The sequence below is a fragment of the Protopterus annectens genome, chromosome 4.part0, assembly GCF_019279795.1.
Source record: "Protopterus annectens isolate FY-2018-M chromosome 4.part0, PAN1.0, whole genome shotgun sequence".
In the NCBI taxonomy this organism is placed as follows: Eukaryota; Metazoa; Chordata; order Ceratodontiformes; family Protopteridae; genus Protopterus; species Protopterus annectens.
Genome location: NC_056733.1, coordinates 1,250,284,556 through 1,250,302,087, shown reverse-complemented (window position 1 = coordinate 1,250,302,087; position 17,532 = coordinate 1,250,284,556). Strand labels below are relative to the sequence as shown.

Below are 17,532 nucleotides of genomic sequence, written 5' to 3'. Positions count from 1 at the left end.
CACAGCATGGGGTATAGTTGTGGGATTCATGAACTACTGCTTATTGCACTAGGCTCGTGTGCAAGATGAGCAATGATGATTGAGTGGTTTGCAATTCAATAAACAGCAGTACACATCTTGGCTAGCTTCTAAACAAGGGTTAGCAGAGAAATATGTGAATGAATATACCAATAGCTGAGCTACATGCTAATGAAGCAAAAATTCATGGTGGAGTGATACAAAAATATATAACATGAGCGCAAACATCTTACACCTGCTTTAGCTCAGAATTCCAAAACATGCTGGATTAGAGCCACAGGAGAATAAAAAATGTTAGGGGGTTCCACAGCCATTATAAATCTGTATCTGCAGCTGGCTCTCATTCAAGGTGCTACTGCTGCCAGATCTTGGTCTAAAAGGTGTAGGATGTTCAGATTACATTTGATCGAACATCATAGACTACATGAAATAGAAATAATAGATGGTTGCAGGGCAGTAAGTGTTGCTATAGATCAAATAGTTGACATCTACCATCCTCACCTGAGGCTCCAAGGGAATTAAGGAAAACCCATCTCAGTGGAAATGAAGGTATGTGTAGCTTTATGTATTCTAGCTACAGGGACTTTTCAATGGTACAGAAGGGACACAGTGAGGACTTCACTAGCATCTGCTTCAAGAATATGTCTCTAGTTTATCAGTGCAATGCTGCAACATGTGAGGAAGCATATTTAGTTTCCAAGTATCTCAGAAGACAGAGCTACAACCATGAAAAATGTCTACGCAATAGCACATTATCCTGACGTACTGCAGGCCATAGACTGCACCCACATTGAAATCAAAGCCCCACTTGTTGAACTGGAAAGAAGGTACATTAACAGAAAAAGTTATCAACCCATCAACTGTCAGGTGGTCTGTAATGTACAAGGTATCATCTATGTATATTCAGTGCACCCTGGCAGTTTCCATGTCTCCCACAATTGGCATACCTGAGACCTGTACATAAGGTTTTCAAGGGAGGTCCTTCCACAAGGACATCCAGTTGGGGATCCACAATATGCACTAGAGCCTTGGCTCATGACTCTCATGAGAAACTCCCAGAACCAGTCTGTACATGATTAAAACACTGTGCATACACAAACCAGAAATATCATAGAGTATGTATTTGGGCTGCTCAAGTCTAGGTTACGCTGTCTAGATACATTTGGAGGTGCCCAACAGTATGATCCTATCGTCAATGCCAAAATACTGACTCTCTCTGTCATCTTACATAGCATTATGCTCAAAAAGCAGTTGCAGCAGTGTGCCCTAGGACAGAGACTGCAGTTTCTACCACCATAGGCAGGGCCAGCAGACACAGATGAGGGGTTAAATGAGGGACCTACAGCTAGGGATAATCATGAAGAATATGCAGAATTGTCACTGGCTAAGAGGCAGCAAATAGTACACATACTACCACTTAGAAAATAAGAGCTAAGCACATGAAAAACAGTAATATAGATGCATACATGCATACTGGCCTTTTACTACCCAAGTGAGGACTTGCTACTATAAGCATCATACATAAGCAACCCCAGGCTATAACATTCCCAGCAGGAGAAACAAAGGTGAGGGATGAAGCTGTATTGAACAGATAAAATGCTTATCTATGTGTATGTACTGTACTTCAGTAAGACCCAGTTATGATCATCTATACAGGAATGCCAACACTGCTGTCTATAACTGACAGATGCAGCAAATACAAAACAAACCAACTACAGAGCTTTAAATGGGACATGGAGATGTTTCCTGCATGTGTATTATGTTTCCACCTTGTACATCAAGCATAATCAGCTCTATATCACACAAACCCATAACAGGTAGGGCAATGTCACCATTATTGGCACAGGTACATGATCAAGCATATCTACACATCCTTATGACTACAAATGGAAGGAGAATTTGTTAAGACACAAATGACAAGTTGCAGTCCAACAGTAGAAAAAAAGTAAAACGTTATTTCCTTGAAACATGGCATGCTCATTATTGTGTATTAGACAGAAGCAGCCCAAAACAGATACCCCAAAAGGGGTCAGGACAATATCAGCATTATCTGCACAAGGAGCTGAGCAAGCTATACTATACTACTCCTACTGCTGTTGCTACTAATAGTACTACTATTTATACTACTACTGCTACTGCTACTACTGATATTACTACTTTTACTACTGCTGCCACTGCAACCGCTACTGCTACTACTAATAATAATGCTATTACTGTTACTGCTACTGCTACAACTACTGCTACTACTATTATTGTTATTACTGCTACTACTAATAATAATGCTATTACTGCTACTGCTACAACTACTGCTACTACTATTATTGTTATTACTACTAATAATAATGCTATTACTGCTACTGCTACAACTACTGCTATTACTATTATTGTTATTACTGCTACTACTAATAATAATGCTATTACTGCTACTGCTACAACTACTGTTACTACTATTATTGTTATTACTGCTACTACTAATAATAATGCTATTACTGCTACTGTTACAACTACTGTTACTACTATTATTGTTATTACTGCTACTACTAATAATAATACTATTACTGCTACTGCTACAACTACTGCTACTACTATTATTGTTATTACTGCTACTACTAATAATAATGCTATTACTGCTACTGCTACAACTACTGCTACTACTATTATTGTTATTACTACTACTAATAATGCTATTACTGCTACTGCTACAACTACTGCTACTACTATTATTGTTATTACTGCTACTACTAATAATAATGCTATTACTGCTACTGCTACAACTACTGCTACTACTATTATTGTTATTATTGATGCTACTAATAATAATGCTATTACTGCTAATGCTACAACTACTGCTTCTACTATTATTGTTATTACTGCTACTACTAATAATAATGCTATTACTGCTACTGCTACAATTACTGTTACTACTATTATTGTTATTACTGCTACTACTAATAATAATGCTATTACTGCTACTGCTACAATTACTGCTACTACTATTATTGTTATTACTGCTACTACTAATAATAATACTATTACTGCTACTGCTACAACTACTGCTACTACTATTATTGTTATTACTGCTACTACTAATAATAATGATATTACTGCTACTGCTACAACTACTGCTACTACTATTATTGTTATTACTGATGCTACTAATAATAATGCTATTACTGCTAATGCTGCAACTACTGCGTCTACTATTATTGTTATTACTGCTACTACTAATAATAATGCTATTACTGCTACTGCTACAATTACTGCCACTACTATTATTGTTATTACTGCTACTACTAATAATAATGCTATTACTGCTACTGCTACAACTACTGCTACTACTATTATTGTTATTACTGCTACTACTAATAATAATGCTATTACTGCTAATGCTACAACTACTGCTACTACTATTATTGTTATTACTACTACTAATAACAATGCTATTACTGCTACTGCTACAATTACTGCTACTACTATTATTGTTATTATTGCTACTAATAATTATAATGCTATTACTGCTACTGCTACAATTACTGCTACTACTATTATTGTTATTACTGCTACTACTGCTTCTACTACTATTACTAATGCTATAGCTTCTACTACTGCTAATACTATTACTACTACTAATGCTATTGCTGCTATGACTACTGCTACCATTATTGCCACTACTACTGCGACTCCTACTGCTACTACTACTAATATTACTACTACTAATGCTATTACTGCTACTGTTGAAATTAAGTAGACTCAAAATTATTATGTATCAAAACATGCAATTGACTAAACAAGCATTAGCTGGCCACTCTGTGTCCAGTCAGTATAGTTTACCTCTTATTTGCTTTTTACAAACTGTTTCGCTATGTTAAATGGGTTTAACATAGTGAGACAGTTTTAAAAAAGCAGTGGAGCCATTGCTTTTTTAATGCTGTCTCGCTATGTTAAATGAGTTTAACATAGCGAGACAGTTTGTAAAAAACAACGGAGATCTTGCTTTCTCCGTTGCTTTTACAAACTGTTTTGCTATGTTAAAGGGTTTAACATAGCAAGACAGCTTTAAAAAAAGCAACGGCTCCGTTGCTTTTTTTTAAAGCTGTCTCACTATGTTAAACCCATTTAACATAGCGAAACAGTTTGTAAAAAGCAACAGAGATCTTGCTTTCTCCATTGCTTTTGCCCACAGCTCTGATGTACTGCGTAGGCATACGCATGCGGAGTACATCAGAACTGCCACAGAATACCAGACAGCTGTGAAAGGGCAGCAAGGAGGCATTATACAATGCCATTATTTAAGAAAATTAAATTTTTTTTCTTAAATAATGTCATTGTATAATAGCAATAACCCATGCCTCGGTATGGGTAATGCTGGATTTACCCACGGTTGGCATTGTTTGGTCACTCGGGCTTCGCCCTCGTGACCAAACCACACCAGCCGTGGGTAAATCCAGCATTACCCACACCCAGGCATGGGTTATTGCTATAATGTTCACTGGGCTTCAGACTATACTTGTTTTAATAATCCTCTTTGTTAGCCAGCTTGGCTCACTGGACACACAGTCTGTTTTCAGGGGTGACCTGGAAGCAATGTCTGGTTAAGTGACTTGCTCAAGGTCACACAGCAGGCAAATGAGGGTTGAGGGAATCAAACCCTGTATCATACAGGTACATACGCAGTTTGTGCATATCTTAATGAATAGCTCCTGCAGTAGTCAATGTTTCTATAAAAATAGATGTTTGTAGGTTGAAATCCAAGTAGCAGGAATTAGTCTGTATTAAATAATAATTAGTAATCCACAATCCATTACTTAGTATAAATATTACCTCAGTTCTCATAGACATTTCATGACTTGTAATGCATAATCTGGCTCTGCTATGGTCACATGATTTTGCATAATGTGTATAATATTGACAAGATTAACCTTTACTAAAATAATGAATGTGACAAATCTAAATATTTATATGGGAATATGCATTGACTCTGATATCTAATAATTACATGAAATTTATGATAGTTTCTCTATCCCGCATACCTTCTTTCTATGGTGCATTTATAATATTTGGAATATCATTTGTGCTATAAAATGACCACCAGCATGGAGAACTACTTCAGTCACAGTGTCTTGGACTGTCATTCCTCCACAGGTGGCTGTGGTGAAGCCACCAATCACAGTAAAGGCAGCAATCACTTCTGGGAAACAACCTCTCATAGTTGCTTCCACATCTAAATCAGGTAGCTCTGCCCTTAGAGTTGGTGCATTGGTACCCATGGGATGCAGCGGCAGTGGAGGTGGTGATTATGTCACCTGACAGGGGCTGACAGTGCTGGTGGAGGAGTTCATAGAGACAGATCTTGGTGCTTGCATTAGCTGTATGAAAAGTATCCTGCAGTGAATTTTAAAATTGCCGCACCAATTGGCACTGCGCAATGTATAAGGGACAGAATACAGTGGTGAAAGCTCTGATGGTGAGGATTAGATTTTCAATGTATTCATGCTGGATGGAGATGTGCTTCCAAAGTCCCATACATTTCCCCAGTCATAGTGTCCCCTAATTTTGTGTGTCCATCACCATCCCTTTTTTGTCTTGCATGTCCTTTATGTCTGTACCTCTTGCCTAACCTGCACTACATGTCTACCCCCCTTATTACTACCTTCCCCTCAATAAATGAAAAGAGCTCCAGTCCCACAAAAGCATTCTGCTCCTTACACAATTCTCCATTTTACATATATGTACATGAAACACTTGATTTGCTCCAGTTGGCCACACAACATTATTAAGTTGTTTTCACACACCTTTATGTTGTGACTATCCAAATTTTTTAAAATTATTTGAATTAATACAGTGTTATTTTGTGAAAAAAATGGAGAGCTATGTTGCTCTCCTAACACCATCATGAACATTAATTAACTACCACAGTGTCTTACCCTCTGCTTGCACCCCATTTTCACCACTGTCCTATGAGCCCCATTTCACAACTTTAATATGGTCAAAAAATAGATTCACACAACACACGCATGGATAACAATGGCCCATTAACCACATTTTCTATTTTTGTCTCATTATTTGCACATCTTTTAGCATTGTGCAGCACAGCTATCCATAGTTACATAACAGTAACTGCTGTTTCCCATCCTATGGCAAAAGCTGATGAGTTTCTGCCTCTGACCACATTGCTACTTTGCTTAGCCCCACTAAGTGACAGAAAGCAGTATTGATAGCCCTATGAGGATGCAGTTATAATGATATGTATAACAAAGAGTAAATTATACCATATGGAATGTTTCAATTATCAGTACTTGTGAAGTATGATGCACATGGGTCTATATTACCTTATTGAATGATAAAAAGAGCAAACACTTTTTCATCGAACCAAAAAGGTTGAAACCACTAAAGAGTGAAGACACGGGACAGCTATTTTTTTTACCAGGGAAAAAATGCTGCTCCACAAAAAAAAACAAACAAAAAAAAAAAATAACAACAAAAAAATTCAAACACAAAATGAAGTGGTGGGCATCACCCCCCACACCATCCAATGTGAGAGGCTGTACCCCCACACACCCCCTACTTAACTATATCAACTCCGAGATTGCACCATAGTGGAGGAAATGACAAAGTCCCGAAGACAACCCACCAATTTTTTTTCCTGGGAAGAAAATCCATGGTTCGTGCCTTCACTGTTTAGGTGTTTCAACCTTTTGGGTTCGATAAAATGGCATTCGCTCTTTCCATCGTTCGATAAGGTAATATAGACCCGATGCACACATAGCTCATTGCTTCATACTTTCCTCATAGTTTCTTCAATTGTTTGTGGAATGATAGCTGAAAGACGACTTCCTCTGTGGTGTGCTCAGATAATGCTTAGGTCTAGTGAATGTAGAGTAAGATTGGCAGATATTCAAATCTAGCATGATGTATGGCATTATGTAAACTTTTCTTTGCAATAACATCTTACCTAGTGAAGTAGTGTATGCATATGTCACTCTCCCTTCACTATCCTGCTTATTCCTTAATTAGTGTACTCATATCCTACCCCTGCTTGCTCCCTATTTTCAACACTTGACTGATCACAGCATGACAGACGTTTTAAGAATGACAAGCAGAAGCTTTGCACAACACAGATATGACCAGCAATTGCCCATAAATCAGAATGCCTACTTCTGTCCTCTGCATTTGCATGATGCTTGCCATCAAGCAATAATGCTAAGTGATAGTAACTGTCACTTCACATCTTAAGACAAAATCTGATGAGATTTTGTTCTTCTACTCCATTCATAAGATGCCTCTTGCTCTACTGTGCTTGGCTTTGCTGTGTGACAGAAGGCAATATTGGTAGCACTATGAGGAATGAGCCATTTTCTAGACATACACATACACACGCATAAATAAATAAAAAAATATATATATATATATATATATATATATATATATATATATATATATATAGTGCCTTTTTTAGGCAAGGCTCAAAAGTCAAACCCACCCGCATAGACAGCACAAGGAACAAGAAACTAAGGGTAATGCTGCTAAACGCCAGAAGTCTTAACCTCAAGATGCACGCACTCGAAGCTCTCCTCAGTATGCAGAATATCGATATCTGTGCAGTGACAGAAACCTGGCTCAAGGCTCCAGAGAGCACCTCAGCACTACCAGGCTATACCTAATATCATGCTTTTTGGCCCCAAAACCCGGACCGAACCACAAAAGGAGGGGGGGTTCATATTTATCAAGGATATCCACACCTCCAGGTTAGTGGCATTGCACTACAGACCACCCTCTCAGAGTCAGGAATCCCAGTCAGCTTTCCTGAAAACATTGGAGAACATGAAGATCTCTCTGAACACCATTATATTGGGTGACTTCAACTACCCAAACATTGACTGGGAGCACTACTCAAGCCCCAGCACCTTAGCCCAAAGGTTCCTGGAAATTATAAACTCAAATGCTATGGAACAACTAGTCACCACAGTAAAAAACTTCTCAAAAGCAAACTTTTCACTTCTCAAAACTGAAGTGGAATCCTTCAAGGCCCCAGGGCCAGTGGAAACTATGGCCCAAACTGCAGAATCCTATATAAACACATTCTACGGACATCTCCAGGAATGCATGGATCATGCTATCCCAAACAAAACCAAGACCCAATCATCCAAAGGCAGGAGTCCAGTCTGGTGGACCCCTGCCATAAATAAACTGTACAACAGAAGGAGGAAGCTACTACATGATAGAGCAAAATCCCTAATAGGAAGGCATCTCTGATCAGTACTAGCAAAAAATTACGATCCCTCATAAAATCCTCCAAGGCCAGCTTCGAGAGAAAAATTGCACAGGACACCAAAGACAATCATAAGGCTTTTTTCAGTTATGTTAGAAACCTGGGATGCAACTCCCAGACTTGTTCTGAGTTGATTCTAAACAACAAAAAATACACTGAACCCACAGACATCACCAATATCCTGGCAGACAGGTTCAGTGCAAACTTCTCCACTCCCTCCCCCCAAAAGAGCAAGTATCTATCCCAGCAGAGGGCTGCCTCCCAAACATCTCTGATGCTCAGGTGAAGGCTGCCCTCTCCAAAGCAAAAAACACTGCTTCCATGGGACCAGATGGCGTCCCAGGTTGCATCCTACATGAACTCCAAGAGGAACTAATCCCTCAAATAAAACAGCTATAAAATCTCAGCCTCACTACAGGATATGTGCCCACAGAATGGCGTACAGCAACAGTGGTCCCACTCCACAAAGGTGGAGCCTCTACGGACCCTGGAAACTATCACCCCATAAGCCTGACTAGCTTAGTCTGCAAGGCTATGGAGAGGATCATCATGGATCTCATAAACAAAGACATTGGGGACCTACAGACACTAGATCCTACCCAGTTCAGCTTTGTCAAGGGCAGATCCTGCCTTTTGAACCTGGTTGTCTTCTTCGAAACAGTCACCAAAGCCATAGATGAAGGGAAGGTAGTCCGCACAGCCTATCTGGACCTTGCAAAGGCATTTGACAAAATACCCCACTTGGGCATCATAGATAAGCTATCCAGCTTAAATATAAACCCCTATGTCACAAGATGGGTTGCAAACTGGCTCAAAGACAGAACCCACAGAGTGAGAGTTGCTGGAGCCATGTCAGACTCGAAACCAGTCACAAGTGGCATCCCACAGGGTTCTGTCCTGGGACCACTCTTGTTTGGTATATACTTTTCCGAGGTACAGGCAAACGTGGGAGGACTATGGCTCACCAAGTTCGCAGACGACTGCAAACTGGGCGCCATAATCAACTCTCCAGCTGATACAAACATCCTTCAAAAAGGTCTCACAGAGACAGATAACTGGTGCCAGCGCCACGGTTTAAAACTAAATGCCAAAAAATGTATAGTCATACCCTTTGGCAAAAACAATGTGCCCACAAATTACCACATAGGCGGAAACCCATTAAGTACAGAGAAAGTTATTAAGGACCTGGGGACCCAAGTTGATAGCAATCTCTCCTTTGAAAACCACATTGCCAAAGTGGTTAGAAAGACCTTCTACATAGCCCACCTCATCATGAAGGGTTTCACATCTAAATCAAGAGAGGTAATCGTGCCCCTTTATTCATCCCTCATCAGGCCCATCATAGAATACAATGCCTCTTTTGGGATGTACCTTACCTGACACCTGCAGCAATTAGAAAGACCCCAAAAGTATCTCACCAAGAGGATCAAGGGTCTCAAACAGATGCCATATGCTGCTCGGTTAAAAAAACTCCAGCTCTACTCAGTTGCATACCGCCTACTTCGAGGCGATCTATGCCTGACATACAAAGCTATGTCAAATCCAGAATTAATGGACATGCTCCACCTCAGTAAATCTAAATCCCTTAGAGCCACATGCTCGAGGGACTTGAACCTCAGCACAGAAATAAATAGAACTTGCTGGAGGGACAGGTTCATAACCCAGAGGCTCCCTTCGCTCTGGAATAGAATTCCAGTTCATGTGAGGCAGAGCACCTCACTGAATCTCTTCAAGAAGAAACTCGATAGGTGGATGGGGGATCGTAGGTTTGTCCCAGGGATTACTCCCATGTCACTATTAGACAGAGGCACAGTAAACTAAACCTTAAAAAGGGCACAGTATACTCAAATCAAGGGGTGGCGTAAGCCATACAGAATCGGGCTAGGCTTAAAATTGCCTCAGGGCAGATAGCCTAGTATGAACCTATGCACCTATATATATATATATATATATATATATATATATATATACAGGATTTAATTTACAACATAATGGTATGTTTCAGTTATAATTACTTTTAAGACTGATGTACATACAGTCCCTTGCTTTAGAATTTTCTCATTATTTCTTCAGTTGTGTGATGTATGCTAGATGAAACTGGAATTCCTCTGTGGTGTGCCCATATAATGTTCAGATCTAGAACAGCCTCATAGGCTCAGTGTCTGCTATTCTAAAAGTGTATTAGTTCTGCCTTAAGCACTTGGGCTTCAGTCCATTTATTCTACATTAAGAAGGTTTGAGGTCTGCACTCTTGTGGGAGGATAGGCTGGATTCTACCCTTCTGAGCTAGGAATATCTGGTCACAGGCTTATTGTGCCTGCTTATTTGAACTGTTTCTTTCTGAAATTGGTGTGCCTTGTTGCTGTAGCATAGGCCAGATTCAGGCCTGCTGAATCTAGCTTTGTTTGTATAACTTGAGCACTGATCCACGCCATCGTTTTTTGGAGAAGGTTCCCCTGCACCCTAGTAGCAGGAGTGTGTAGTTAGAACTTGTCTGATTGAAGACTCCTGGAACAGGGCTCAGTTTTCAGCTTTTTTCTGGTTAATTGGGTAACTTGTTTAAATCTGTATGTTCATTATATATATATATATATATATATATATATACATATATATATATATATATATATATATATATATATATATATATATATATATATATATATATATATATATATATATATATATATACATATATATATATATATATATATATATATATATAAAATTGTACTTTATTCATCTGCTTTTACTGTATTTGTGTTTCTTCCTACTTTATTACTAGGGGCATTGACTATGACTCTGATCAGAGATATAACAATAAGTATCCTTTTCTGTGTATTTAAAGTGTTTTTTTTTATTGTATCTGCTTTATTTTCTGGGGGAAAAAAAAAAAAATATATATATATATATATATATTCTTTTTCCCCACCTTTCTAAGCTAGTATAGTCCAGTTTTCAGGTTAGTGCTGAATTCAGGGCTGTGTTACAAATCTCTGTGTTTGCCCATACCTTACATGGTTAGAAGGAAGTTTCTCTGTTCATCTGTGAGAGATGGGAGCTTTGAGCAGCTTATCTGTCCCTGGAGGAGTGGTTTCAGCCCAGAAATTAGTAGTTTATTGGCCATTTTTAGCTAATTTCTCTCTTTCATTTCCCTGCTATAAATACCACATTTGCCCAGTTTTGTGCCCTGAGCAGCGCCAGTTAGCTAGGGTATAACTATTCCCAGCTCCACAAAGTCTCCTCTTCAATTTTTCCCTGGAACTAGACAAACTTTCAACTTAAGCACTCAAGCCATTAGTTTCTCAGCCCGGCACTTGCTCAAAACTCATAGCTAGCACTAGATCCTTATATACTGTACAGAAGGACAAGGCTCTCTATTCGACCTTACCAGCCATTCAGTAAAATAGTTCACTGTACCTATCCAGGCATGTCCAAAGGGCAGTTTCAGGTCTACTCTCCAGTCCAACTGGTGAATCTGGGCATTCTGAGGCAATGTTACAACTGCTACATGTACACAGACAACTCTCTCCTCCTACCACCAAACACTAATACATGTGATAGATGCAATTATACAGCCAAACTGGAGGCTAAACTCTCTCAACCCAAGACCGGATCAGACAGTCAAGAGGAGAAGGGAACTACTTGCATCACACCACCAGTCTCACATAAACCCATTAAACCAGCACTGGAAAAAAACACACATAAATACACAAAAATATACTCGGAGGCTCTAAATAAAAATCTGCAAAAGCAACAGAGACCTCCAAAGCAGACATCCAAGCAATCTCCACCCCCCAACACAAACCATGAAACACATACTTCACAAAACCAGTGTGCCATGCAATCACAGCCCTTAAGGCAAAATAACATACCCAACATACTAGTAATAGGTGACTCTATAGTCAGGCACACTGATGTCCCACTCACTAGGCTGAATAAGGAGAAGGTTACTGTTAGCTGCCTGTCAGGTGCCAGGATCAGCCACATAACACAAGCACTCAGGTCACTCCAGAACAAGTACATATACGACTCTGTCATTGTCCATGTTGGTGTGAATGACCTGACCTGTACCTCCCTGAACTACATGAAAAGAGGCATGGAAGAGCTCTCTGATCACGTAACCCAGGCCGGTATGACCCTGACCCTGAGTAGAATCCTGCCCTCACCAAGAATGATACCACGGTATAAAGAAAAAATGATCAATTTCAACAATTGATGAAGTTTCTGGTGTCATTCAAAGGGGATCCAGTGTCTGTCCTTCTGGGATGACATGCTCGACAAGCCAAGCCACTTCACTAGAGATGGCTTGTACCTGTCACCCATAGGCTTTTGAATACTGGCCAAGGCTTTTGCCACCCCCATAGTGCCATTTTTAGGCAAGGCTCAAAAGACAAAACCACTGCCGTAAATAGCACAAGTAACAAAAAGCTGAGGGCAATGCTACTCAATGCCAGAAGTCTAAACCTCAAAATGCACGCATTCGAGACACTCCTCAGTATGGAGAAAATCAATATATGTGCAGTAACAGAAACCTGGTTTAAGGCTCCAGAGAGCACCCCAGCAGAACCAGGCTATAACTCATACCATAAATTTTGTCCACAGAACCTGGACCGAAATACAAAAGGTGGGGGCATATCCATATTTTATTTATTTATTTTTTATTTTACATTTGTTGACCGGGCTAGTCTAACTGGATATATGTCCATTTTCAGTAGAGGCCCGAGGAGAAAAGCTCCGAGACAATAACAAGGACAGAAACAAAGAAACATTTATACAAATAGTACAAATAATATTTTTTTTGATTTTTTAACAGCCAAAAAAGAAAAAGTTCTAGTTCAGTTTCAGTAAGCAAAAAAAAATAATACAAAAAGTCATAATGGGGAGATACAAAAAAAAAAAAAGAGAGCAAGAAGTATTTAAACTTGCCATATAAAGAAGGTAGAGGAGTTTCAGTAAAAGAAATCAAGTTTGAGAGTTAGAGTTAGAAAGAGGAGAAAATAAGTATCAGTCAGGCTGAGAGCAGGGGCAAAGCCATTTGGTTTTCATGAAGTTTTTCAGCTGATTCTTGGAAAGGTTGGTGGAAGTAAGGGATGTGATCTCAGTTGGAAGTTTGTATTCATCAAGGATACCACAACCTCCAGGTTAGTGACACAGCACGGTGCTTCAGAGATCATCCACGTGCAAGTAACAATGGTCAAAACTGCAATTCGAATTGAAGCTTGATACAGATCACCCACCATGTCCCAGGACCCCCATTCCGCATTTCTGGAAACACTGAGAAACATAAAGGTCCTACCAAACACCCTAATATTGGGTGATTTCAATTACCCAAACATTAACTGGGAGAACTACTGAAGTACTAACTCCCTTGCCCAACATTTCCTAGAATTTATAAACTCAAACGCCCTGGATCAACTTGTCAAAACTCCTACCAGAGGTGGCAACATATTGGACCTGGTCATCACCAACATGGGCAACCAGTGTTCCACTCTGGAGGTCAACTCCTCGCTGGTTAGATCTGACCATAAACAAATCACTTTGGATATCCACATTCTGCTACCACCCCCGGACAAGGAAACCACTGTGAAAAACTTTTCAAAAGCAAACTTCACGTTACTTAAGACCAAGGTGGAAAGTTTCAAAGCCTCCATGCTAAAGGATAATGCTGTCCAGCCTGCAAAATCGTTTACAAATGCATTCTATGGGCACCTACAAGAATGCATGGATCATGCTATCCCAAGCAAAACCAAGACTCACTCCTCCAAGAAAAGGAAACCAGTCTGGTGGACTCCTGCCATAAACAAGCTATACAATAGAAGAAGGAAACTAGTACAGAAAAGACTAAAATCCCAAGAAGGGAAGACATCCCTGATCAGTATCAGCAAGAAACTACGATCCCTCATAAAATCATCCAAGGTGAGCTTCGAAAGAAAAATTGCCAAGGACTCCAAAGATAACCACAAGGCATTCTTTAGCTATGTCAAGAATCTAAGTGGCAATGCTCAGATCTGCTCGAAGTTAGTGCAGAATGGCTTAAAATACACTGAACCGACCAATATCGCCAACATCCTGGCAGACAGGTTCAGCACAAACTTCACCCACCTCTCACCCCCCAAAAGACCCATAACCATAATCAGAAAAATGTAGAGCCCATGAAATCACAGACACTCAGGTTAAAACAGCTCTCTCCAAAGCCAAAAACACAGCATCAATGGGAACGGACGATGTCTCAGGCTGTGTCCTACATGAGCTCAAAATGAACTACCCCTCACCTAAACACACTGTTCAAACTCATTCTCTCCACAGAGTGGTGCACAGCAATGGTTATTCCACTTCACAAAGGTGGAGTCACAACAGACCCCAGGAACTATCACCCTATAAGCCTGACTAGCTTGATCTGCAAGGCTATGGAGCACATCATCATGGAACTCATTAACAGAGACATTGGGAACCTCCAAACACTGGACCCTACCCAATTTGGCTTTGTTAGGGTAGATCATGCCTCCTAAACCTGGTGGACATCTTTGAGACAGTTACCAAGGCTATAGATGAGGGAAAGATGGTACACACAGTCTACCTAGACCTCACAAAGGCATTCAACACCATTCCCCATTCTAGTATTATAGACAAGCTCACCAGCCTGAACATAAACCCCTACATCACAAGATGGGTTGCTAACTGGCTCATGGACAGAACCCGCATGGTGACAGTTGAGGGAGCTAGGTCCAACTGTAAACCAGTTGCAAGTGGCATTCACCAGGGCTCAGTCCAAGGACCCCTCCTGTTCAGCATATACTTATCAGAGGTACAGGCAAGTACAGGAGGACTATGGCTGACCAAGTTCGCAGATGACTGCAAACTAGGGGCTATAATTGACTCTCCAGCTGACACAGACATCCTTCAAAAGGGTCTCACTGAGACAGATATCTGTTGTCAAAATCATGGCCTCAAACTAAATGCCAAAACGTGCATAGTCATCCCCTTTGGAAAAAACAAAGTACCCACAAACTACCACACAGGTGGTAGTCCCCTAAATACGGAAGACGTAATAAGGGATCTGGGGACCCAAGTAGATAGTAATCTCTCCTTTGATAATCACATTGCCAAAGTGGTTAGAAAATCCTTCTACATGGCCCATCTAATCACAAAAGGGTTCTCATCCAGATCAAAAGAGGTCATTATGCCACTCTACTCATCAGACCCATCATAGAGTACAATGCCCCATTTGGGATGTACCTTACAAGACACCTGCAACAGCTGGAAAGACCACAGAAGTACCTCACCAAGAGGATCATTGGCCTCAAACAGATGCTCTATGCAGTTTTACTGAAGAAACTCCAGCTGTACTCGGTTGCATACCGCCTACTCAGAGGTGATCTCTGCCTGACAAACAAGGCCATGTCCAACCCATAATTGATGGACATGCTCCACCTAAAGAAAACCTTGTACGCTCGAGCCACAGGCCCTAGGGATCTAAACCTCACCACAACAATAAATAGGACATGCTGTAGGGATAGATTCCTGATCAATAAACTTCCCATGCTTTGGAACAAGATTCCAATTTAAATTAGGCAGAGCTCCTCACTAACACTTCTCAATAGAATTCTTGACGAGTGGATGGGAAACAGAAAGTTTACCCCGGGGATCACTTCAGTGGCTCTGCTGGACAGAGGCACAGGGAACTAATCTAAGGGGGCGGCAAAAGCCAACACATTCTGGCTAGGCTTATAAATGCCTTCAGGCAGATAGCCTAGTACCTACCTATGAACCTATGCTGGGTAAGACTGGCAGGCTTTCAAATCCAGCATTATGTAAACATTATGTAAACTTGTTTTCCTGTATAATTTTACTTGGTGAAGTACTGGATACTCACGTTATTCCCCCACCAATGTTTTGCATACCCCTTAATTACTGTACTAGTATCCAACCCCTGCTTGCTCCCTATTTTCACATTTTACTATACACTGCATGACAGAAGCTTTATGATGACAAATAAATGATGAACACATTACACATGTGGGCAGAAATACTTCAGAAACAGACATATCAATGTGCTTGTACTCTGCCCTTGCACATCCTTTAGCATCAAGCAGCAAAGACTTCCCATTATAAGTTAAAAACTCAAAGATAATTATGGATGCACTAATACATTGCAATCTACCACACATATAAGCCTGGCAGCACTGCACTTCAGTAAGCGATTTTGTCTGACTGAAAGTGATGTTGGTGGCTTCTAATACTTGTGTTTGGGTTATTGGCTTATTGTACTTTAGATATGAGACGTTCATTGTAATGCAGTCTATTTACCTCATAACTGAAATGACTGTGGGACTGACATACACATTATCCTTCAAAATATGTTCCAATGAAGTGGTACAAATACAAGCATACTTGCAGAGTAGGATTACTGAGCACAGGATATATGTTTTGCATGTATTGCTTTGGCTTGTAGTAACCTTGATCAGTCTACACATCACAAGGACTTGACAATGATCCACAAAAGAACACAATACTTCATACAATGATCTTGAGATAAACAGTCAGGAATGTATGGTGGGCACTCCACTGGTTAACATTTTTTGACTATTACCCATCATATAATTACTCAATGCACCTTAATGTGACACACACACACACACACACACACACACACACACACACACACACACACACACACACACATATATATATATATATATATATATATATATATATATACACACATATCATTCATGATGTAGCAATTAATGTCAAGTATGTGATGCATGATTCATTGCTATAGTGCATTTTGAGCTGTGATAAACACAATGATGTTTTATCTGTCAGACCATAGTTCCCCTTCCCAAACATGTGTCATGTAAGCTACAACTATGGGCTGTATGACACGTGCAATAAGATCTCTCCTGTGGTGTGAGTGGCTAATATATGGTTGTCTATTCTATTTAAATCCTGCTATTACTATCTAGCATGAGTGTGTCTGACTATGCTGACTGATTGGACTGGCTTAATCCAATAAATCTGATGTGTACACTTGCACTTAGGGGAAACATTTGCACAGGGAGTGGGATCCCCAAACCCTATTAGGCCCATCACATACTTTACAACCCAGTGAAGATCTCATCTCTTAAGATGTGTGCAGTTTCACATTTACAGTAAAATTTCTCTTGAGATGTTGGAATAATACACCATTTTCTCACTTGTAAAGCTAGATAAGCAGTTGTTCAAATCCAACAATGACAATT

At 40.0% G+C, this 17,532-nt stretch overlaps 1 protein-coding gene across 1 annotated transcript in view; it reads right to left on the bottom strand.

Moving 5' to 3' along the window:
• Positions 1-17,532, bottom strand: part of LOC122800433 (sericin-2-like) — a 42,403-nt gene that overhangs the window by 17,807 nt on the left and 7,064 nt on the right. Inside the window, exon 3 of the mRNA XM_044069878.1 lies at positions 3,124-3,749. Coding sequence (XP_043925813.1) covers positions 3,124-3,749 — 626 coding nt within the window. The remainder of the gene's footprint in view (positions 1-3,123; positions 3,750-17,532) is intronic.